Here is a 24,240-nt window from a genome sequence, read left to right as displayed (position 1 = left end):
TTTTTTTTTTAGAAAAGAGGGTTCTCTTCTGCTCTCAGTTTGTGCGTTTGTACGTTGTACCTGGAAATGTTATTACTGCATTTCTATTTTGTACACTAACAACTTCCTAGCAGCTAATCATAAACCCATGAGTTTATGATTATCTGAATTAAGTGAATCGTTACACGTGAGTTAAAATGTGTGCGCGTGTGTCTTTTTATTATCTCACATGGTTCCCCTGACAAAACACCAGAAACAACAGAACATCCTGAAACTCATGAGGACCAAAAAAACCTAGAAACCACAGGGAGTGAGTAGGACATTTTGGCTGGTCTTCATGTTCTGTCACTTTTTGAGTGTTAAGACTTAGTTTTACAGTTAGAGTTAGAAGTGTCCTCACTACGAATGTTGTGAGTGTGTGTGTCTTCCCCAGCAGAGGGCAGTGTTGAGCCATCAGGAAATTGAATCCATGGTTGGAAACTGGGGTAGAGGTAACTGCATGTGTTGACATGGAATATTCTTCCTCAATGTTTCAGTTTCAGGTTCTGGTTTTTTTTAATGAAAAAAACTGTCTCATGTCATTTGACATGTTTAGCAAAAGTTGAGTCGGAGTTGAGATCCTGAACAAAAACAGGGAATTCTGTTTTCCCTACCGAGCATGAAAACTCTCAGACCTCTTCAATGGAACTGTAAGTAACAATGAAGCTGCTGGAAGTTGTGGTTCTTGCATTCTGTCGTGCGTGTGCGTCTAATAAAGTGGACCGACCTTCATGATTTACCAACTGGTGGAATCTAGTGGAATCATCCCACATACGGGAGCATCCACCTTGTCCAAACAGAGAGAGAGTGAGTTGCATTTCAAGTCGTCTACAGTTCTCCGTCTGTGTGGTGCTGACGTCAAGCAGTGAACCCTGCAGTGACCACATCATTATAAAAACACAGCTCCTCTTATACCTCCTCCATCACTTCCATGACGATTGTTCTGGGTCCAGTGAGGATCAGGTTGCTGACGGTCCGGTAGTCGTGAGAGAGGACACTCAGTCCGTTCACCGACACCACAAACTGACACACCTGGAGAAAGACGGACAGAGACAGTCACAGCAGTTAAACACTTTAAAGAGAGCAGGATAATGTTTATGTTTTTCTGGCCTCAAAGTCAGAAAGTTAATATTTTATCCGAAATGGTTCAAATATCTACTGGTGCATGGATTTAAACAATCATTGACTTGTTTCTCACGCCTGTACTTAGACTGTCGCACTGTCACTGTGTCCCATTATCACTTCCGTCATCGAACCCTGTCTGAGAGTGTGTTTGTTCATTAATGCGTGATGACAGTAATGCAGAGTGTTGGTTTTTAACTGCTCAGTGAGGCGACACGATTACATCTAGTCACTAAATACTCACAGTGTAGACATTGATCGTTCTTAAAAAACGGAAATCTGGAAATAATGAGAGAGGGCGGCGGTGAACCGAGAGGGAAACTGCAACACAGTTGACAGCAAACACGGATAATAACAATAATAATGTGTTAACTGACAGAAGTGGACACTGCTTCAGTACAACATGACGGCCATGCTCCTGTCACGCCTTCCTTATCACCATTTAACCACTGCTCCAACTTGGCAGCTCTGATAAAAATAAGGCTGATTGTCAGCTCCACCTTTGAGCTGATGTTCTTGCAACATGACACTGACACAGTTGTTAAAGCTGCTGCTGCTGCTGCTGCTGCGGTGGTTTGCATTTTGTTTTGGAACACACTTGTAGTTCACAGACTTCAGTATCATGCATGCCAGAGACAACATGATTCTTCTATTTCCTTATAAATTTGTAAAAATCCAACTGCTGAGTCGCCTCTGGCAAACAGAGAATAGTAAATACAGATGAAGGTCATTATTATTTTAACTTCATTTACTGCTAAATGTTTTTTTTCTGGCGCTCTTAAATGTTCCAGGAAAGGAGCGATTCAAAAAAATAGGCAGAAGGAATAAGTGGAAAGATTAAGAGAGAGAGCGCAGACTGTTAATCCTGTACTGCAGAGGAATTTCAGACTCTCACTGTGATCACATCTAACCTCTGCTTATACATCTCAGTACATCAAAGCGACGTCCTTTCTGGACACACGCTCCTATTCTCTACATCTATTCATCTCTCATTCGGTTCTATCCTTTCCGGCTGTGGGGGTCGTTAGTCTTGGCTGAGGTCTAACTGGAGTCGATGGCTCCTCGCACTCAGAGGGTTCAAATTGCTCACACAGGAGAAAAAGGGTAAGAAACCAGCACAAAAAAAGAAAAAATGAGAAAAAAATTAATATACACGTGTGTGGAGGCCAAGTGACATAAGTGTAAACTGCCTGTCATCTTTACTATAAGGGCTTTGTTTAAATTCAGGTCATTTGAGGATTCATACATTAAAAAGAGAAGTTAATAGTTTGACATTTTATTTGTTTTGTTGCTGAGAAGTAAATAAGAATTTGAGCCAGCATGACTTTGTTGCTTACTTGGCATAAACAAGTCAGGAGAATCAGGAGAAACTCACTTCCCTGCTTCTGTCCAGAGGTAAGACAAAAGTGTGCCAGGCTCACTGAGGCATTAGAGTGAAAGCATGAATGTTTTCTGTATTTTTCACTTTTGATACTTGAGCAAAGCACAGAGGTAAACACGTATAGTCCACGAATTCATGCACTGTATCTATTTTTGATACACATGCACAGAAATGCAAACAGAGACAAGTTATACATTTTCTAAGCAGGAAGAGAATTTCTTGGCCAATTGCAATGACTCTCCGTAGTCTGCCGGTTGCTTGGCAACCTCTTTGAGGGGACAAGACTCCAGGAGCATCTCAACAAGAAAGCAAACAAGTGCATATGAATACCTCCCAACATGTGATACTGTTTCTTTAATTGTAATCAGTAATCAGAAGTTTTAACTCAAGTGTCAATACACTCAAAGACAGGATTAAATGTCCTGTATATAAATAATCAAAAAAAATCTTGCTCATAATCCTTTAAATGGAAATTAAAATACTATGTGGGCCCAAAATATTCTAACAGAACATATTTGGTTCAGACACATCATAGTGTGCAAACATGTAGCACTCTGCTCTACCTGCTGCACGCATCTTTAGACACGAGCATTAGAAGTGGCTCTAAGAGTGATGTATGAGACGGTTGCATAAGTGCTTGAACCCATTATGGTCAGACAATGCTGATGTGTGTGTCTGTGTGGGGTTGAGGAAAAAGAGAGAGACACACACACACACACACACACACAGACGGCACAGCGAGAGCGGCAGCTTGTTTGATGAGAAACCTCCAAGCTCTTTTTTTTTGCGTGGCTGTGGTGTCAGCACTTTACAACACAGCGTTCCCTGTACTGGATTGTGTTTCCAGTACTACAACTCCTCAGGTGAAGTGGAATGAGTCAAACGGTCTAGGAACTGCAGGGGGGGCAACAAGTGATACTATCTCACACAGTGGTGCACAGTAATACATCTGTAACAATGATGGGGTGCTGATCTGATCTCTTTGCCCCCCAATTTCCCTCCCGCTGCTTCTTTCATTCAGTCCTTCCTCTCTCCTCACTCTCTCTGTTGTGGTTAAAGTTGCAATGCTCTGCATTCCCAGGATTCCTCATATACCTTCATGTCAGCTGTGGCAGCAAAACTACCATTTCCCTGTTTTCCTCCTTCCCTTTCCTCTCAGCTCCTGTCCAACCACCGTCCTTATGCCGGCTTCTTATTATAATTTGTCTTTAGAGACATACGGATGGGTACAACACGCAAAATATTACTAGCGTATGAGAAGAAAACAAGTTAATAGGGACTGACTTGCAAGTACCAGAGAAGTTAATCAAGTAATAAAAAATCATTTATTTATATTACATGTATTTTATATCTGAAAATTCAGAATACATACCTTCATACCAGCAGCAGCTGCAGGTCCGCCAGGATCCACAGCCTGGATATGACAAGGTTTGCTGCCTCGCACCACAAAACCCCAGCCAACAGCATCGCCTACAATCTAAACGACAGTTCAGAAAATGTGAACCAAGAAGTGTGAGAGTGTGTGCGTGTGTGTGTGTGTGTGTGTGTGTGTGCGGCCCATACTGTGAATGTCTTCTTCATAAAAGGTCCCCCCGGTGTCTGCAGCTCCTCTGGACTCACTTGTCTCTTCAGAACTGTTGGGGGAAAATTTTCTTTTGCAAACTTCAAATGCAAAATGAAACCAAATAACTTAAGACAAATCACTGTTTATAGACATCTAGTGTTCTTCTATATGTTAAAATGGTTCTCTTTTTTCTTCACACACTATCGGGGGCCACTTACGGTTGGCTTATGCCTTGAAGGCAGAGAGTGAACATGTTAAAATAGAGCGTGGAGGTTTTGCTGCTTCCTGAAACAGTATGACTTCCCTCGCCCTGCTCCAACTTCCCCAAAACATTAGTCACTTCAATAGGAGCCAACACAGGATTTCACTGAACGTCTGTGTCTTCATCTTTGTCCACATTCATACGCAATTATTAATTGCTTTATTTTAAGTGTTAAAAGTTGCGGACTTAAATGTTTTTGGCCACATTTATTGTCCAATACTGGTGGATCGGACAGTGGAAAAATGAACAAATGACAAATCCAGTATGACACACAACTGAGTCAAGCTGTGAGGTGAGAAGAATATTTGTCACATAGTTGGAGCATTATGTTTTTGAAAGGGTGTGAATAGATGATAATGCATCAACACAAACAACCGTGTGTATACTCAAACATGGAAAAGTGGTATCAAGCAATTCCTATTATTATTATCATTATTATTATTATTATTATTATTATTATTATTACCACATTCTGTATCATGGCAGCCATAATTTATTCTGGGACAAGGAAAATAACCTAAACAGTTGACTTGATTGTCCTTAAAGGAAATTCCCTTTGGCTGTGTGTCATGGTCATTGTGAACATCACGCACACATACATACAAACACACAGCGTCACGGCTACTGTCAAGAAAAGTAGATGCTTTCCCAGTAAAAAACTGGCAAACAATTCATAAGCAGAAGGAGAATATCTGAACCAAACTACCTTGAATTGAAATATATTGCAATGATTTAAAATGAATTTACGAGGAGGCCTATAAATGCTGTGGTTGATTAATGACTTATGGTTTGTGTTTAACTTAATTCTAATCTAATAAGAAGGAGAAAGAAAACCTTTCATGATCACCCAACAGAAAGCCTCACGTGCAAATTCTTTCAAATCATAAAAGGCCAAAAAATACAGATATATTATATATTTTTAAATCTAGTCAGACCAAAGCTCACACGTGACACAGAGTTCCTTATTCACCAAACGATTGGAGCTTGGATTGTAAACATTTTCTGTTGTTGGACTCGTGATGTTCCATGTGAGGCATAAGGGAAGTGTTTGTGTGCATGTGTGCACATGTGTGCATGCCTTCCATTTCCTGTTCATTGTGTATGGAATGGAGTGTAAGTGCCCGTGGTGGTTGGGGGCGGGTGCGCTGGTACAAAACTCAGTACAAACTAGTCTGAGCTGCATCCTTCAAGTGTGCGTTCATCATCTGGATGTTGTCAAAATGCATCACATTGGCCGCCCCCAGACTGTCACAGCAGTCATCAAACGTTTGCCCCATTTCTGCCAAATGTGAACTTTGCGACGTTGACTCTTGACCACCAAATTCCTCTCAGCTTATCCCAGTGAATGTCTAAAGAACCAAATTTGAAAGGACTCCCTGGAGGTGTTCGTGACAAACTGTGGTTACAACACAAAATATGAGGTCACAGAAATCTTAGTGTTTAGCTATTAAAACTTTATTGTGGACTACTATCGAGTCCACAGTAAAATGTTTACCAAATCTGAGGAAATTTCCTCATGGGATTCTTGAGATATCTTGTTGTAAAGAATGAAGTAACCATGCAGATGCATACGAAATAAAATAAAACAGTGGCTGGAGCTGATCTGCATGAATTCAGTAAAAAGGCAGGAAGGCAACATGGAAGAGTTGCGATTTAGGACGATGATATGAATAATACAGAAATGACTGAAAACCACAGGTTTGTGTGCACGTCGGCACATAAACTAAGGGTCAGAGTGCCTCTTGAAAAGTTTAAAAACTAGACTCTATGCAAGTTTGCATCATCATACCAGATTTGGGGTTGCAGAGGACAGGTGGGCTGCTGCTGAGTGTAGGACTGCTGCTGTAATAGCCGCTGCTGCCACAACTGCTGCTCATGCTGCTGCGACGAACTCCGACCACCACCCTGATCTCTTTAGTGGGACTCACTGGGACAAAGACAGAGACAGAGAGGGACAGAGATGTTGGAGTAAAACATGAAGACCAAAACCAGAGGAGGAAAATGGTATATAGGCTAGAATCAGTGCAACAGTTTATATTTCCTGCAGGTGACAGAATATCAGAACTTGTGATGATAAAAACTAAGGAGTGTGAAAAGGTTTTCTCTCCAGTTGTTTGGTATGTTCTGACACTGTATTCCACTCACGTGAGTGATTCCTAATGGAACCACTTTCAAATACGTGACATTTTATGGTTTTATGGAAGAAGCCACAGAGTCCATTCATGTAGAAGAGCTGCTTCATTGTTAAGCTCTAATCCAAGCCTATTACAAAGTGTTCTAAAGGTGGACACCTGGACTGTGCACTGTGTACTTTTCTTTTTAGAGCTAATTATAATAACAGCATCCGTGCACCTCGTATAAGCACATTTGGAGCGGCGGTTATTATGTTTACAGAGAAACAAACGCATTATAACATCTTAGCTGAATAAACCAAAATAGAATCCCAAGATGAGACGAAAGTTGCAAAACTCCTCAACATGTCAAGTCACAACAAGTCAAGTTTTTATCTTCCATCACCGTGACAGAAATACCACCATGCATAAAAGATAAGGAGAGTGTGCATCTGTGTCCACGGATAAGGATAAGTGAAGTATTTAAAGGCACTTGTTGTCGCCATTTAGTTAAATATGATAGTGAATGAAATAATGATTGCATGGAATCAACCCAGAATTATATGAGACATTCTTAGGCATCACTTCAAATTTAAGTCAACAACTGTATTTCTAGTATGTAATACAGATCATAAACAGATATAATACAGAAATCTTGATATTAACTTATATTTTACATTTTGCTACAGTGTGTACAATGTATTATCATACCTATTATAGCTAGAAAACAGAGTAATATCTACAAATATTAATTTAATTGACAAACTTGATGAACCTAAAGCCTTTTTCATTTCATTCATGATGTGTATGTGGTTCAGTGAGCGTTTACCTGAGAGGAAGCTGGTGTTGCCTCCATCTGAGTTCTGCTTGCGGAGACAGAAGGGGCTGTCGTGGTTCTCGAGGATGCAGCGGCCGCGCTCGTAAATAAGCTCAATGAGTCGCCGTCGTCTCCGAAAGTTCATTCTGAACTGGAAGAGGAGGGACCCGTCGACAAAGTGATGCTTGTTGGTGACTAGTGACGAAGACAGAGAACGTGGAAAGACTAAATACACTGTATGGACAAAAGCATTCGGACGCCTGACCATGACACCAACAGGGACTGTATTTAAATACATATACAGGACTTTAATATGGATATGGTTCCCCTTTTGCAGCGATAACAGCACTTCTTGGAAGACTTTCCTCAAGATTTTGAAGTGTTTCTATGGGAATTAGTGCCCATTCCTTCTGTAGATCATTTATGAGGTCAGACACTGATGTTGGACGAGAAGTTCTGGCTCACAATCTCTGTTCCACGTCATCCCAAAGGTGCTCGATGGGGTTGAGGTCAGGTCAGCCAAGTTCTTCCACACCAAACTCGTCAAACCATGTCTTTATAGTCCTTGCTTTGTGCACTCAGGGCATAGTCATGTTGGAATAGAAAAGGACCTTCCTCAAACTGTTGCCACAAAGTTGGAAGCATAGTATTGTCCAAAAAGTCTTGGTGTACTGAAGTTTGTCCTTCACTGGAGATAAGACGGAGCCTGGAGCCCAAAGCCTGACTGAAACACTTGAATTCAACACTGAACAGGTGTGGCCAAATACTTTGTGTGTGTGTGTTGGAGATAAGAAAGGGTTCAGAGATAAGAATGACATTGTCATGACAGTTTTACACGGGTTGTTTTTCAATGTCACATTTTTAATAACTAGGTGAATTTTTCCAGTTATATAGCTATAAAAAAAAAAAAGTCGATGGGTTAGGGTTACTGTTAAGGCTGTTCTTGCTTTTTTAGTCTCATAGTTATGGATGAAAGGTGAGAGACGAAGATTCACTTCTCTTTACAACTGTTTTTTCCTCATTTAAACTCAGTAAATTGCAGATGTGCTCTGGTCCTTCAGATGTGAGTAGATATACTGTAAATACAACAGTGCTTTTCTGGGTAGTGTGGCCTTTTGGATATAAAAGGTTTGTTCTGTCTTTGTGTGTTGCTCAGAGATACTCCACACAAGTATTCTCCTTGATCACACCCCCTACAGCTTTGGCCTGGAGCTTGTTACTCTTTTTTTTTTTTTATTAGGCACATATTATAGAAAAAGGGGGACAGAAGCCACACCTCCTGGGCCTTTTACAACTCATGACTTTCCATTTGTAGGGGGGACATTTGTGGGGGGTGGAGTGGCTCAGTGGTTAAGACCGGAACCCTGCGTGTGAAAGACAACATGGTCGCAATGTCGCAAGTTCGACTCCACCCCTGGCTGATTGTACTTGACTGTACGTGACTAAAGGAGTGTTTGTATGTATACAGCAGCAGTGCAAAGGAGGGTGGAGACAAGAAACATTTATCCTGTCAAATGTTAAATGTATTTTTGAAATTCACTTCTGAAACTTTCACACAGCTTTAAAGCTGCGTCTTTGTGTGACACTCAAACAACAACCGTGCTGTCCCACCAGTAAACACACTAGCCTAACACAATGTGGATCCATCCAGACCTGCAGCTCTATACATTAGCAGCACAAGGCAGGAATAGAGAGCAGCTCTTCCTCTCATTCTCAGGTCTCTTTCCAGCTGAGGGCTTAGAAACACATTACCTATCAAACTAAATTATTAATCATTATCTCCTCAACTGTAGCACGAGGATGCGTAGGAAAGTGTATCGTGAATCCACTTATCACGCACTGAGCACTAGTGCAGTTGTTTCAATGGGGAGGGAGACAGTGTGAGGCCTCTGTGAGGCCAACAGGAAGCAGAACACGCTCTGTATTACATTAACTAGGTGAAGTGACAACACAGCTCTGTAATGGTGTGTGTCTATGTGTGTGTGTGCGTGTGTGTGAACCGCATTCCTACTGCCCCGGAGATGCTCAGCTTTATTACAGATCTTAAGAGACGAGGAAGTGAGAGGGAGCAGATGGACCTACTATGTGATGAGGGAGTGATGAGTCTGAGTAAGAGAAGCACGAGAGCAAAAACGGAAGAGAGAATTGTTTTCATTCTTCTATTGAACATGTGATAAAAAAACAGCATCTATATTTTACCTACTTTCTTCTGCAGTGTGCATTTCAGACACCATTGTTTAATTGGACGTTTCTTTTTAAACACAGTTCTTTAAAGAGAAACCTTCCGCCCAACCGTCCCTCACCTCTCTCTCCATCATCAGCTACCATCTCTCAGTCTCTTTTATCTGACTGACTGCAGGCAAGTGACTGCTTCGCGTGGATAATTCCTGCCTTTCATGTCAGAAGTCAGCACACACCAGATGTAAACAAACTTGTGTTAAATGATTTTATCGCGTTCATCTCCGGCCGGTATTAATCGCAACATTTAACACGTTAACTTTTTTATTTGATGCTGTTGATATTATTCTGCCTCTGTTTGGTCAAAATGATGTCCTTCATCTAAAAACAAAGCGATACCGACAGAGTTTGTGTGTATACCGAAGCATTTTTCACATGAAACTGCTGAACATCTGGGTTTTTGAGCCGTAGAATTCACTTCTAAATCTTTGTTTTCACTCACACTGGAATCCGCCGTCTTGTTTCACTTGATCGCTCTTGACATGAAACAAATCACTTCCTTTGTGCAGCATGGGAATGTTTACTGAGAAATACACAGAGATAGAGAGTCACTGACAGGGTTAATAAACCCATTTGTCAGTGGTTTGTATGTTAAGGGCATTTGTTTATAAGTTATGCAGTGCAGTGCTAAATTAGAATGACAGAGATTGTGTCCTGCAATCATATTTTTATCATTTCTAATTACTTTACAGCCATTTTATGGTCTGTAATCCTCACCGGCACGATTAAGCTGTGTTGAAGGTTCATGTTGAACATACTTTAATTTAATAAATGCAGCCATGTGAGTGTGTAGCTCTGGTGACAGGGACTGATCACTCTTTACAAATATCTGTAAACACGTCCAGCACTGAGACCATGCGACTCAAATTATAAATAATAACCGATCTAATTTAATCATACACGGGTGTGAACCACAGACACCAACATCAAATCAAGATCCAGGCTAATTGTTAGCCTGTCGAGAACACAGTACACTGCCATCACAGGAGTTTAGAAAGAATTGACTCTAAAGCCATATCACTCCTCTCACAGTCAGAGATAACATAACATGAAAGCATGGTTCTCAGTCCTGTAGCGAAAGGGAACTGGTTGACCTCTTCCTCATGTTTATTACTCAGTGACATTCTCTTGAACGTATCTCTGAGCCACTTCAGGTCAGGGGAAGAGGAGACAACACGACTCATGACTGCAGGAGAAATAACCCAATGTCAGCCAGGGTGAGATATAATGTGGGTCATATTAGAAAATGAGATATAATGAGATTTAGGAGTGGACAGGAAAGAGTGCTGCACACTTACACAGTTTCCGTAAATAAAGTTGACGTCTAATTAAGTTTATTAATTATTTGGTTTGGAGAGATTTGCTCATTTAGTGCACTTTCCCAAGTTTTAAACACCAAAGTAATTCAACGGGTTTACTTGTTTAATTCAAGTTCAGTATCACTGCACTTAGAGCTTCATTTTGAATATGAAATGTTACAAATTAATACTTAAATTAAGACTCTTTTGTGATGATACTGCCCTCTAAAGTTAATGAGGGGGGCCCTGCTGCAAGCTGACTTGTGACGTTTTTAAACCAGTCCAATGTGTCTATGTGCACATGGGATTGTTATCATATTATAAATCAACCACAGTATCAGACTGCATGACCAATAAGAGTAAAGCACAGGCATCAAAGAGGAGATGTGTCTTGTAGGTCACTCACAGACCATCAAGTCCCGTCTTTCTCACCATGCTGAATGATGCCGTGTTCGAGAAGCCTTCGTCCGAGCTGCTCTGCCTCCTCCCTGGTCGCCATCTCCCCCTCCTGCAGCAACCAGTCGATGAACTCCGAGGCCACCAGCGTGCGCTCAAAGGTCCCGCCCTCCTCCTCCCTGCTCTGTAAGAGGTTACTCTCTGTGTTCATCAGCCTGAGAAGAGAAAAACACAAACATTTGTTACTTGGATTGAACACAACTTTACAACTTTGCATTGAAATGCAATCTAATCCAAGTCATTTGGCATGCTGGGATGAGACTGCTAGCCATATACAGTAGAAACTCTATATTGTTGTTTTTTTTAACTCTAGGTTTTTTTTTCCGTATTTTGTAATAATGTGTTTTTCCCACTTTCCTCAGTGGGAATGTTCAAAGGTGGAAATCTTCCAAACCAGCAGCTCGGTCCATTTACTCCACTCTGTAATCTACAGAAGTGAAAATGCACAAATACTGCACTGCACAGTCTGGATTAGTACTCGAGGCACATACTACTCCGCGAACGTAGTTGCACCAAAGTTACAGATTTCAGACTTGCATGATGATATGGTAATTAAACCTGGAGACATTTTCCAGATCTGCTTCACTGACAGTCAACGTAGTTTCAAGTAACAGTCTGCCGGAATAAAGACAATCTCACATGGCCTCTGGTAAACTGCCAACGCAAAAACATCAAGCAAGCTTGTGCTTCACTAGTGTATATTGTTGTGTATACTTCTGAATATCTAATACATATATAAATATATGTATAAATACATATATATCCATATATATATATATACAGTACATATATATGTAACAACCACCGACCTCATCAGTCCAAACTAGACTGAAGAAGTATCACAGGGCAGCTCGTTTCAACAAGAGATAAACGTGATTCTCCGGTGAAAAGATTGACAGCCATTTCAATAATAGTGAGAGACAACAAATAAGATTTAACACGTTAGTTTGCGATCTTTGCAAACAGGCAGATTTGGTTTCTTTGGACAAAAATTATTTTTGATAAGAAGTAAACCAGCTACAACCTCCTCCTGTACAACAAGTTTATTATAATGCAGAGTAACATTTAAAATTTTATCATTAGGCGACCACAAGCAGCCAAAGTAGTTATGACAGAGCTAAATAATAAAGTCAAGTAATGTGAAAGGCAGCAACTTTTCAACACAAGACACAAGAAGCACCTCTTTGTTTTCTGTGTGTTACAGAACCACAATGTATAGTACAGCACAGTAAAGCAGTATAGTAAGTGCTTATTGCCATGTATGGAGCAGATGAGGTTTTGTTATGGAAAAGCCAATGACTTATTCTTTTTAAATTATACAGCAGGCTGAAGGAAAAAACATTTCATATCTTATGGAATAATTGCAAAACCATTAGTGACCCTGAAGAACAGCTTCCACTTTGATTAAGCTAAAATGGGGAAATCAAACTTGATGAAACATAATTCAGGTGCAGCCGGTAAAAAGCCTTTCACTCAGTGTGGACAATTAAACTGTGGCTAATATTCCAGAGAAAGCTGCTGAGCCGCACATCAACAGAGGAAGTCAACTTTGACACCGTGTTTTTAGAAGAAATATACATGAACTAAGAGATTAAACATATGCTGTGTTTAAAGGTGGTGGCTGACACCCAGGCTCGATGACGTCCTTGCAGAAAAGTCTTGTTTAAATGTCAAATTATGATTAATCAGAGAGTTTAATAGGATAACAGTAACAGCAAACACTGGCAGTCAACATCTTAACACAAATGCTGAAAGAACTGGATTAATGTTTCACAAGGCCTGGCCTCATACATAATGCCATTTAATCCAACATAAATCAACAGATTATGTGTTATGTGGTGTTACCTGAAAGAAACTGACTGCACTGTACTCAAAACAAATGTATTTCATAAGAAATACTGTGGATTGTACACGCCATAAGATTCTATATACAGTATGTAGACAGTTCATTATGAATTTAAGTGGAATGAGGCTGCAGTGACCTGGATTTAGTGGAGATGGTCAGTCAGCGTACCTAACTCATCCTGCGTAATGTCCACAAACAGATAACCAGGCCTTTTCCTCTAGTTTCACGCACAAACTTATAGATAACCGTTTTAAAAATGTATGACAAAAAAAAACGAAAGAAACTGCACTTAATGTTAACACATTGCCCAAACTTCTCTTCAATGTCAGTTACAGAATCCAAAACAGCGACAAATGAATAATCACTGCACAGACTTGCATTGGTACACTTAAAGTTAATCATATCCAGTAGAATAAATGTTTGAATGTCTTTATTCAAAACCTTCCTTTGTTAATTAGTCCATATGCTGTACACCACGCTGTAAGACACTCATCAGTTACTCATGCGGAAATGTTAGGAACATTTTACTCTGAACAGCTGCTGTAATTTACCCGACATTATAAGTGTGTCTAAATGTGCGGTGACACAAACACAGGCATCCTTCTTTAGTTTATATGAAGTGCTATTTAAACGTGAATATTTGCCTTATTCCCTCTGGGTTTAGCACCATTTATGATAATCGGTCAGAAAACAAAATCTAATGGATTGGAAAGAAGAAACATGGTCCCCAGAAATTTGGAGTACATTTGGCATGTGGGTTGAAACAAATAAAAGTGCCAGTCGTGTGGTGAGAGGCGGATTCTTTGTTTTAAACAAAGAATCCATACTGTCCCTCTATAAGCTTTACTGAAGCAGCACAACAGCTTCACGACAGAAAAGATGTTTGTAAACGACAGGGAAGATGTAAAAAGCATGTGCTGTTTTTTGAGTAGTGTACTTACATGAAATTAGTATTTATATTGTGGATGTGCTGTTATGTTTGACACAGGGTTTTTCCTTTTTATTCGACTGGTTCTGCAAATATTTCAAAATAAAAAAAGTTAATGGAAACAGGAAAGAGAAATGCTTTTACTTTGAGGACGTCTTGTGTTTGTGACTCATGAGACAGACACTGAGCTGCTGGCCAGCAGAGCTGAGATTCACCAGCTGTTGTGAGATATGTAATCATGCTCTTAAGTAGCGAGCCGAGGGAGGGAGGACGAGTCCATTGGTTGTTGTTTTTAAAGAGAGCTGGAATACAAACTTCAGGAAAATTACGAAGAGGATCAGAAATGTAATGAACGATCCCACGCTGCTCCTTCATCAAACTGGGTCTTTTGTTACTACTTTACTATCACATTACTAAACGTTTCAAACCGGTTCATAATTTCTTCCGCGGCTCTGTTTGTCGTGTATGTTGATTTGACATCAGCTGGGTGAGGCTGTTTATCTTTCCAGTGGAAAAACAACCACCCATCATCCAAGCAACCACACTGTGACCACACCGTCACACCACACCAGGTAATTAAGAGTGTGCGTGTGTTTTCAGCTACTTCTGCTAATAAAAAAAAAAAAAACAAGAGATTCTGTACATTAAAAATTATTCAACACAAAATTCAACCAGAATACATTCGTAAAAAGAGCAAGATTAGACATGGTGATACAGTATATCGATCCTTTTGACTAAATATCCTATTTTAAAAAAGGTTGAAAGACTACAACCACACTGTGAGCTGGTTTGGGGCAGTGTTAGTAATGTTGTAATGTTTTTACAGCAAATCTGCTCTGAACACTTGCTCTGGATTTCTTTTATTTATTTTAGAAGATCTGAAATTTTGCTGAATTTACGCAAATCATAAGTTGATAAACTTATGAAAATATGAAATCATGTAATCATCCTACTCCAATGGGGTCAAGAAATTTGCACTTTAAGGAACAATTTTGTACAAGGTTTTTTTTTTCAATGTATCCATAAGGCAACGCTAGTTAACAAGCAAGTGTGTGTGTGTGTGTGTGTGTGTGTGCGTGCATCCAGGGCTGCACCATGGAGATTAACTAAACAAATAGCTTTGAGTGCTGAGATGACAGATGTCTCTCCTTGGATGATTTCTTCCTCTTATGCAACTGCTCTGTAAGTATGTGTATGTGTATGTGTGTGTGTGTGTGTGTGTGTGTGTGTCACCATGTATAGTGGGATCAAAAGGTCTGTTAGTCTCAGATGTTTGGACCATTGTATGTGTTAGGAGACGCACAGAAATGGTTTGTTTGCTTTCATATAACAAAGAGGTGAGAGGGTGTGTGAATGAGAGGTTGAGTGAAGTTGTTTGTGTTTTGTGTGCGTGTGTGTGTGTAGATGCCACTAATATACCACCAGGAGAGACACACTTCAGAAGACTATGCTGTTTCTATAGAAACAATTAGTCTCATCACTCTTAGAAAAACCCAGTCACTGGTACAAGGCTGATAACAAACAAAAACATTCTCATTAGTTGTGTCCTGTGCTCTCGTCTAAATCCAGCATGTTTTTGTACAAATGGTATGAGTCACTTCTAGTCAAAATGCTCCTAATGCACTTCACTCAGGCTTTTATCAAACTGGCTGAGTGTGAGGCACTCCAACATAAATGAACACATGACAGCGGCTTCACAGATACTCTCGATAAAGCAAAGTGAGACAGCGGGCAGGAAACACACACACACATGCTGCACACTTGAGGCTCGCCAATTAGCCATGAAGCTCCGAAAGTTTGAAACTTTTTCACAACTGAAACATGAGCTTTCAATCAGCTATAAAAACCCTTTGTGTTGATCAGTAAGTTAATATGATGCATTATTATAATCATAAGGCAAAAAAACCTACTATTGGTGTCATCACTTTAGAGAAGGTTAAGCATTATTTTTTAGTCTTAATGCGAAAATAAACACAAGCAACAGACAAAAAACCCTCTATAGCCTGTGAACTTATTCAGTAATAATGTGAAAGAAAAAAATCTATTAAAAACTAGCTTCAACCTTTCTAACAGTTACACTATAAGGAACAGGAAACGGTGTGTGTCTGTGTGTGTACATACTTCTCATATATCCTCTGGCCCCTCATGAAGACCTTGGCTTCACTGTCCAGCGGGAAAGTGCCATCGTCCTTGCGGAAGCGGTAAAACAGCTTCATGTCTTTGAACTCCCGGTGCTCGTCACACACTTAAAATAAGCCACAGACACACACAAAACAAAAAACAAAGAGACTTTCAGCTGTTTTGATTTGAAAGACAGTATCGCATGTAGGAGTTAGAGGCTCCCGTAGAGAGAAACAAAGATGATCAAGTTTGTTAGTGAGTGTCTGGGAAACTCCTGAAACTCAGAGGCAGAGAAATATGTAAACAAGGACAAATAAAGAAGACGAAACTCAGGTGGACACAGGCAGACCTCCCTCGTCACTATCATAACCAGCAGGCAGACAATGACTCCCGAGTGTCCATTTACTTTAATGTTAAATCCATTTGCGTTATTTTTTACCCCACTGTCATTTATGGTCATGACCAGTGAGTGCTTGGGTTCATTTGTGATGGTAGAGAAATGAACTGAGAAAGCAGCAGCCACAGTCTGGGCAAACGTGAAGCAGCTATAGGAGAATTATTCCTCATTCAAGAGGCTCTGCTAGCGAAATATGTGGAAGACAACGATGTAAATAGAAGATAAGAGAAAACTGCACACAAAACTAACACAGTGTAGTCTTACCATGGTGAATGATGCTCTGGTCTAAAAGCTTCTGCATCATCCTGATCGCCGTGTCTCGATCTGACGCCTCCTTATGTTCAATCAACCAGTCAATGAGCTCCTTGGCCACAAAGCAGTTTGGGTAAGTTCGCAGGTGGTGCCGCCGATCCTTGATCACCTTTCCCTCATGGAGTCGCAGCCTGGTGAGACACAGAGGACAGTTTTTATTGAGCGTTGTTCGACCTGATCCTGGGCAGAAGAGTGGTTAGCACTGTTGCCTCACAGCAAGAGGGTGCTAAGTTAGAATAGGCACATTCGGTCAGGTTGGTCCCTTGTGGCGGTCTTTGTATAATTTGTATAATGTCAATAAACATGATTTCCTTCTGAACTTCCTTCTGAACTTCTGATGTTATGAGTTTGACACTTATGAGGCAGGTGCTAGTAACGTCACTCAGGTAGTCATTCAAAAAGCATGGTATTAATCAAACTGATGAATGAATGATTTACCAAATTTGAGTGTTTTATGAATAAAACAAGCTCTCCGATTTTACGGCTGCTTAAATGAGAATATTTTTAGGTTTCTTTGATCCATGTAATGAAAAAAACATTACAAGATCATTATTTAGAAGGGTGGAAAAACACCGACCAACATTTTTCAACATTGTCTGACAGTTGATGAACCAAACTACTTGATTCATTGAGAAAATAACCGTCATATTAATCCACGATGAAAATAATCCCTAATTCACACACTGTCTAGGGGGTATTTATTAACATGACTGTATTAGAGGATGACATGACAAACCACTCATCCTTGTGTGACGTCCTAGAGTTTCTCCTCATCGAGGTGACCTCCTCCTGAACCTGACCACTGTGTAACAGCTCACCACGGGCTAGTCTCATGCCACGCTGGGCCCGTGTGCAGCTGGCAAAGATCACTTGGATCACATTGGATTAGCAATGACAGGCCTGCCCAATTAGACCTGCACAACTGTTCTGCCAAGACTCGCGATGAGCAAACAACCTGACCAAGTTATAGACTTAAAATCCACTCCGGTCTAGCATCATCCTCTCTGTGTGTGGGTGCAGATTCAGATTATTTCAGTCTAATCTCAATCTCTTAATCAAACAACTGTCGAAGGAGTTAACGCGATGCTGATTCTGTGTTTCTCACTACAGCAGTGGTAAGGTCTCGTTTCGCCTGGTGACATTTCCGCACTGCACACAGGAAGTGACTTGCAATAATAAAGCAAGACTAAAAACACAAAGAAGCGACAATGAAAAATTGCAGAAGTGAAATCTATCGCTCAAAAAACCTGGTTGTTCAGCAGTTTGATGTATTTATCGCTTCTTGATCCACCCGGGCCTACACTGCCTGTGTGCCCACACAAACGCTCCCTCGGTCAGGGCTGATAGTTTTGCGTGATAGAGCCCATTTTTACAGACATAATAATAGATTGTTTCTGTTTACAAAGACCAAACAGAGGCAGAATCACAACATCAACGAGAAAAATGATGCAGCTTTTCGGCTTATGAGGAACTTAGTTGTCAGATTTATGTTAAATCACACATAGAGCAAGATTTACTCTATGTGTTAGCGTTTCTTTAATTTGTGTTGGCTCAAACAACGGCAGATGGAGGCATTAAGAGAAACCAAGTCTCCTGCCCCGAGTCCCTGGCCTGAATCCTGGCCTGAAAACATGCATGAAGAATCACTCTCTATTACATTATGCATCAAACTGTCTATTCACAACTACAAACTGTTCACAAGACTAGCTTCAGCAGCTGCATGTGCCTGTGTATCATTACAGCAGCCTGTCTCTGTTTTTTATTATTATTATTTAAGGCCAGTGTTATCAGTACCAGGAATTGTGTCATGTTAAATGAGCTGGACTCGTGATAAAACAATCAAACAAAGGTGTGGATTAGGTACACTCCTTACTTTTACACCGGCTGCTTCTTCTTGACTGTTCAAGGAGTTCAAGTGGCTGTGAATATCTCACTCCCTGGTGTATTTATTTTACTGTGCCATGAATTCAGGCCAAAGCCAAAGGACAAAGCTAAATCGGGCAGTCAAGGTAAAACACTGGAAACACATCAATCATTAAACTATCAAGTCTTTGTGTGTGTGTGTGTGCAATGTCACAAGAGTAAGGCTTTGTCCACATGCAATCTGCTTTATAGGTCACTGAAAAATGGAAGTGTACCAAAAGCTTCCATGGTGAAGACATAATAGTGACAATTATACAATTTGAATGTGTTTTGAGTTCAATGCTAACATGCTAATATTTACCATGTGCACTTAATTGTAGGGATGGGACAATTACCACTTTTTTGTGTCTGATACCGATATTAGTCGGGTATAGTCATTTTCGACCATTTATGAGTGATTCCAAAGACATAATTCAGATCTTCAAATATTGTTCTCCCAAAAAGGAGAAATAAACAGCATATCTGTCCGATATCCGATCCAGTAATTGTGAGTAATTATTGGACCGATAAAATCGGACCGATACTGACCGATACCGACTCCCATCCCTTAATAACTGTGTCTTTCATGCCGACGTTTGACAATTGCAGTGAACACAGAGAAGAGCTAAGGCTCATTGCTATCATTACATTTGTGGTAAAACAAAGTTTTGGACAAATTGAAGTTTTGACCTTGAAGGTCAGTGTCGACTCTCGCAATCCAAGGTACATAACCTACAATGTAGGCCTCGTTTGTGCCCTGCTCTGATCCTCCAGCTCCCTGATATGTTTCTCAGCATTGGTGACTCTGGCACAGGTGACTTTTTTTCAAGAGTTGTTCGAATAATCAAACTTTTCTTGAAGTTTCTGACTTGAGCCATAAAGTCCTGAGCCCAAGCTGGCAATCATGTGTCATACTCTGTTTGATTGTAGCACGCTAAATATTTTTTTTTCCCATTTGAATTCGGGGCAGCATATTTGTTTTTGACTGTATCCAAGAATTCAGAAACTCTAATTTCTTTAAAAGTATGATAGAAGAATTTCACGTAATAGGCAGTCTGTGGAATGTCAAGCAGCCAAATATGCCATTCCTTCCTTCCCTCAAAATATTGCTATTTGTGCTATGTTTTATAACAATCATTGTTGATCTATTTCAGTCAGGACAAGTTGGTGAATGGACTGAAACAACAACCAGCTGCTCAGGTGAGTGACAAAGCTCTCAGGCAGACTGCAGGGTCTGTACATGAAGCATTCAGTCAGCGAGCAAGTCTTGTACTCTATGTCACAACCATCAAGTCCCTTCACCCAGAACAGCAGCTTCTCAGAAGACTCTGGGACAGCAGCTCTGACCAACCCTTCGTCCACTGACACCAGCCACGCTGCCAGCTGGCAGCCGCCACATACAGCTGTGCCAGGGACACACACACACACTCACACGCTCACACAGCATAAACAGAGCTAAGTGAGAGAACCTTAAGAGTATGTCCCGACATGATGGGTAATCTCTCAACCTTTCATTGGTTCTTCTTAGCAGACCAGTGTTACAGAATGGACCTCAAAACACAACTTTCATGCAGCTGGAAAAAGCAATATAGTGTTTTCCTCATAGTTCAGTGGGGGGGGCTGAAATTCCAGGCATTGGTGCCATGCTTTACCTACTGAGGACTCTATTCATCGCTGCTGTGAGCACGGGTCAGAGAGCACCTCTATGGTTATGGGGCTTTTCTACAGCATGTCAACAACATTCATAATGACAGCGTTAGGAGGTTCATCATTCCTTGTGCAGCTCTAAAGGCAATGCATGACTGGAGCAACAAACATATAGCATGTGCTCGGTCCTAGAAACAGCAAATTAAAAGAGGATCCTGCAGAATCTGCTCTGCCTTTGGCCTATGCTGTATTTCCATCATGGTGCCCTGTGTCTGACTTGCATTTCGACTAACGTTACTGAGTAAGCGGGGTGTGGGCTGTGCCCGATGGCCATGTCAGCGAGATACGCAGCATACCGGTGTGACGACAACGAACGACGACACAAAGGACAACAATGCAGGACATCCAGCAGCTCTTTTTTTTCCCTGCTCCGTTTGTGGCTGTTTGCCACAACAATACATCAAGCTTTGTATGAAAATACACTGTGGGCGTGACCTCAATGGGACATTTACACGGATCTCAAGGGAAGGACGTTTTTCTGTCGCCTAATCAGACTGACTGTCGTGGCCGTACCGTACCATTTTACTGGGGCTGGTTATTTTGGTATTATTCCTAATGGAAACACAAAAACATATCCAATCCGTTCCACTGGAGAGAAACATGGTCTTTAAATGTGTATGTACAGTATGTGTGTGGGTGACTTTTTTTGGCTGTGTATGCTGCAGTGGGGTTGATATTGTCCATCTGTATTTTTGTTTTATAGTGAAAGAGAGCGACATGTGTTGTATCTGACCTGCTGCAAACATGATTACAACATCCACTTTTATTTCTACTTTAAAATCATAGGAGTCACGTATAATTCAAAACATTAAATGCACACTCTGGCTGTTTGTCTGTTCAGGTTGCTGTAGAAACATGGTGGTGCAAGATCCAAAGACCAAAGACCATATGAAAGGCTTATTGTAACACAACAAAACCAAGTGGATTTGCATCTGTAAGTTGATTATAAAAAACTTATTTCAGCTTCTCCCTCTCTGATCCATATATTTGATATGACAGAGATGTTTTTTCTTCCGGGCTGGGGTCCAGCACTAGACGCACAAGCTGCTGGATGTCCTCATTTGTTGTCTGTTGTGTCACGTTCAATGTCTTATCTCGCTGACATGGCCTTCGGGCACAGTGCACACCCCGCCTATTAAGTAAAGGTACTGTTCTCAGTTGAAATGTGAGCCGTACCGTACTGTACCAAACTGAACTGTACCGTGATGGAAAATGTGCCATAGGAGTACGCAGGATTTGGCCCCCATAGCTGGGGTCAATTTTAAGTGTTCAATTGGAGATTGGGTACCTTGCCCTTGACCTGGTGGAGATTTGTACCGGCAACCTTCATACAATAACTGCAAATCAACCTTCCCAAACACAGGCCATTTAAGCTTGAAAACATAATAGGGTATTAGGGCTCAATTAGTTCACACTTTATTTGGAGTACTCTGTATTTTTGTCTTTGATGTAGAAAAAGTTTTTAATATTATTTCTGTCCTTTATTTTTTATTTATATTTTGTCAGGGTTTTACTAAGTGTCAGGTGTACACATGAACACAGCAGCTTCCCTCAAACAGCTACAGTGACGTGCTGCTCACCCAAGGTCAGCGGGAAGCCGCGGGAGAACCAAGCCGACGGAGAACCAAGCCGACCTACCTGAGCTGTTCTCCGGTGATGAGCACCTCAGCCAGCCGCTCCAGCTCTGCAGCCTTTTTCTGCATAGTGTTCCCGATCCCGTCCATCGCTCTGCTGATGCAAGACACACACAGAGCTGATGTGTTTCCCCCCACACAAAGACATCATTCAATGCTGTTGCATTTTATTCTGTAACAGGGCAAATTAGCTATTCAACAAGAAGGTGTTTGTACTGTAGCTAACACACACACACACACACACACACACACACACACACACACACACTTACATGCACCATGGAGAACGATGATGGTGTGAGTTTCTCAGTTAATCCTTTGATGAAAATCCACAATTATTCCATTTGAGCAAACATGTGCAACAATGACAACAGACTCAGTGTCCTCCACAGCTCGTCACTGTTCAAATATCTTTACACTCACTCACTCACTCACTCACTCACACACAGACCCGTGCATGCTCGCATGTCCCTTGATGGATCCCTCTTTTATGATTTCTGCTGCTCTTTGAATGCAGCGTCTGTGTAAACACGCGCCGCCTCACGCTTTCATCGCGTCGCCGTTCGGTTCGTGTGTCACTGTCACAACACTCACGGGACAGAGGCACGTTCCAGTCCACAGCACAGCAGCCAGTGCCCGTCCATCCACAAAGCCCCCGCATTGGGAGGACTCGGGTGACGTCACCGTGGGCGTTGTCCTCAAAGGGGCGGGGTTACAGAGCCACGCGGGTGTGTTCAATTTCCACACCGCAGGATGCAGGAGAGGGCTGCAGCGATGAGGTGGGTGGGACATTTAATAATACACATTATAATTGAATTATTAAATATACAACACAAACATTATTATTATTATTATTAGTAGTAGTAGTAGTAGTAGTAGTAGTATATCACTGTTGTTGTTTAAGACAGGCAGCAACAACAGGGTTACAGAGAGACAAATTACAGTCCATGTTTACGATGTATGAAAAAAGAAAGTTTTCATTAAAAAACATTTATCAGAGAAGAATAAAATGCAAAATCACGAAATATCAAGACTTTTAAAGTCGCACGCATTGTTGTATATTTTGCTTAAAATGTAAAAATATTTTTGCCTATTTCTTACTTTTTATTACATACTATTATATTTTTGCTCACCAGAGAGACAAACAAAGAATTCCTTGTGTGTGTCTACGTACTTGGCGAATAAAGCTGATTCTTACAGCAACATATTCAGCATTCAGCAAATAAAGAGAGCACATTAAATGAGTTAAAACATCTTAAAACATAAGACAACAACTGCTGGAACCAAATTCCTCGTATGTGTATTCATACTTGGCCAATAAAGCTGATTCTGATTCTGATGTGCAGACAGATTTGTGTGATTATTCAGAGTTCTGTTTTTTTTTTTTTTTAAAGGATCCAGAGAGGCCAGCTGCTTTGAAAGATGTGCAAAGGGCTGAAAGTAGCTGAAAAATAAGTAAAGACTGCAGCCCAATTTATGATAACAAAGGTCCCTTTCTCACTCTGCTTTAAATGAGACCAGGCTGCTACTCAATGGTTTGGATGCTTTTCTTTTTGCAAACTGTTGAAACAAAACAACATTATTTATTTTGATATTTTCCCGATAGACGACAAATATTCAACATTTAAACACTGATTCCCAGAGAGTCAGCCCTACAATATATATACGGCATCCTATATAACCAGTAATTATATAAGAGTCTTAATTATGTCCACTGATATGTAAGTGAAGCATCCTGTTCATATGGAAGTGTACACAAACAAGAGCACAGGAATAACCTACAGATGCACACACACGTTGCTCTGTTTATCAAATATGCAACATAATAAGAAACAGGCCTAATGTAGTTGCTGCTGTGACAGATGTTTGATATACTGTATATATATATATATACTTCATAGTTGCAGATTTCCTTGATGGACTATTTTTGTCTGTATTCTTTCTGATAAACTTTAACAAATCTGAGAGGAAATACACATTACTGAAGTAACTGTAGTAAACTACTGTACGTCACACTGTGAAGGGAACATAAATCCAGCGCTTCCTGCCAGAAAAGATGAAGTCATTGGTTTTTCATTGGTTCATTTGTGTGCCTCCGTGTGTGTGTGTGTGTGTGTGTGTGTGTG

At 40.7% G+C, this 24,240-nt stretch overlaps 1 protein-coding gene across 2 annotated transcripts; it reads right to left on the bottom strand.

Moving 5' to 3' along the window:
- Positions 1-554: 554 nt before the first annotated feature.
- Positions 555-22,805, bottom strand: deptor (DEP domain containing MTOR-interacting protein). 2 transcript variants are annotated; one of them, XM_044033370.1, is made up of 10 exons: positions 22,382-22,805; positions 22,119-22,208; positions 16,824-17,002; positions 16,163-16,286; positions 11,244-11,422; positions 7,288-7,470; positions 6,137-6,274; positions 4,085-4,155; positions 3,894-3,998; positions 555-1,050 (listed from the first exon to the last, which is right to left on the bottom strand). In XM_044033370.1, the coding sequence occupies exons 1-10, from the start codon at positions 22,393-22,395 to the stop codon at positions 928-930; spliced, it is 1,206 nt and encodes a 401-aa protein (XP_043889305.1). In that variant the 5' UTR covers positions 22,396-22,805; the 3' UTR covers positions 555-927. The 2 variants fall into 2 exon arrangements, with proteins under 2 accessions (XP_043889305.1, XP_043889304.1); XM_044033369.1 differs by having other exon boundaries at positions 22,119-22,213; positions 22,384-22,805.
- Positions 22,806-24,240: the final 1,435 nt, after the last annotated feature.

The sequence above is a fragment of the Solea senegalensis genome, linkage group LG9 (genome assembly GCF_019176455.1).
Source record: "Solea senegalensis isolate Sse05_10M linkage group LG9, IFAPA_SoseM_1, whole genome shotgun sequence".
NCBI lineage: Eukaryota > Metazoa > Chordata > Actinopteri > Pleuronectiformes > Soleidae > Solea > Solea senegalensis.
The sequence above is the reverse complement of the archived record's forward strand: the minus strand, read 5'-3'. Positions and strand labels throughout refer to the sequence as shown.

What these genes read in the sequence shown, in the direction of transcription:
- deptor (XM_044033369.1), bottom strand. An exon ending in ATCACCGGAGAACAGCTCAG is followed by an intron (nt 17,003 to 22,118) that starts GTAGGTCGGCTT and finishes GTGTCTCACCAG; the next exon opens with GCTGCGACTCCATGAGGGAA. An exon ending in CCAGAGCATCATTCACCATG is followed by an intron (nt 16,287 to 16,823) that starts GTAAGACTACAC and finishes GCTTATTTTAAG; the next exon opens with TGTGTGACGAGCACCGGGAG.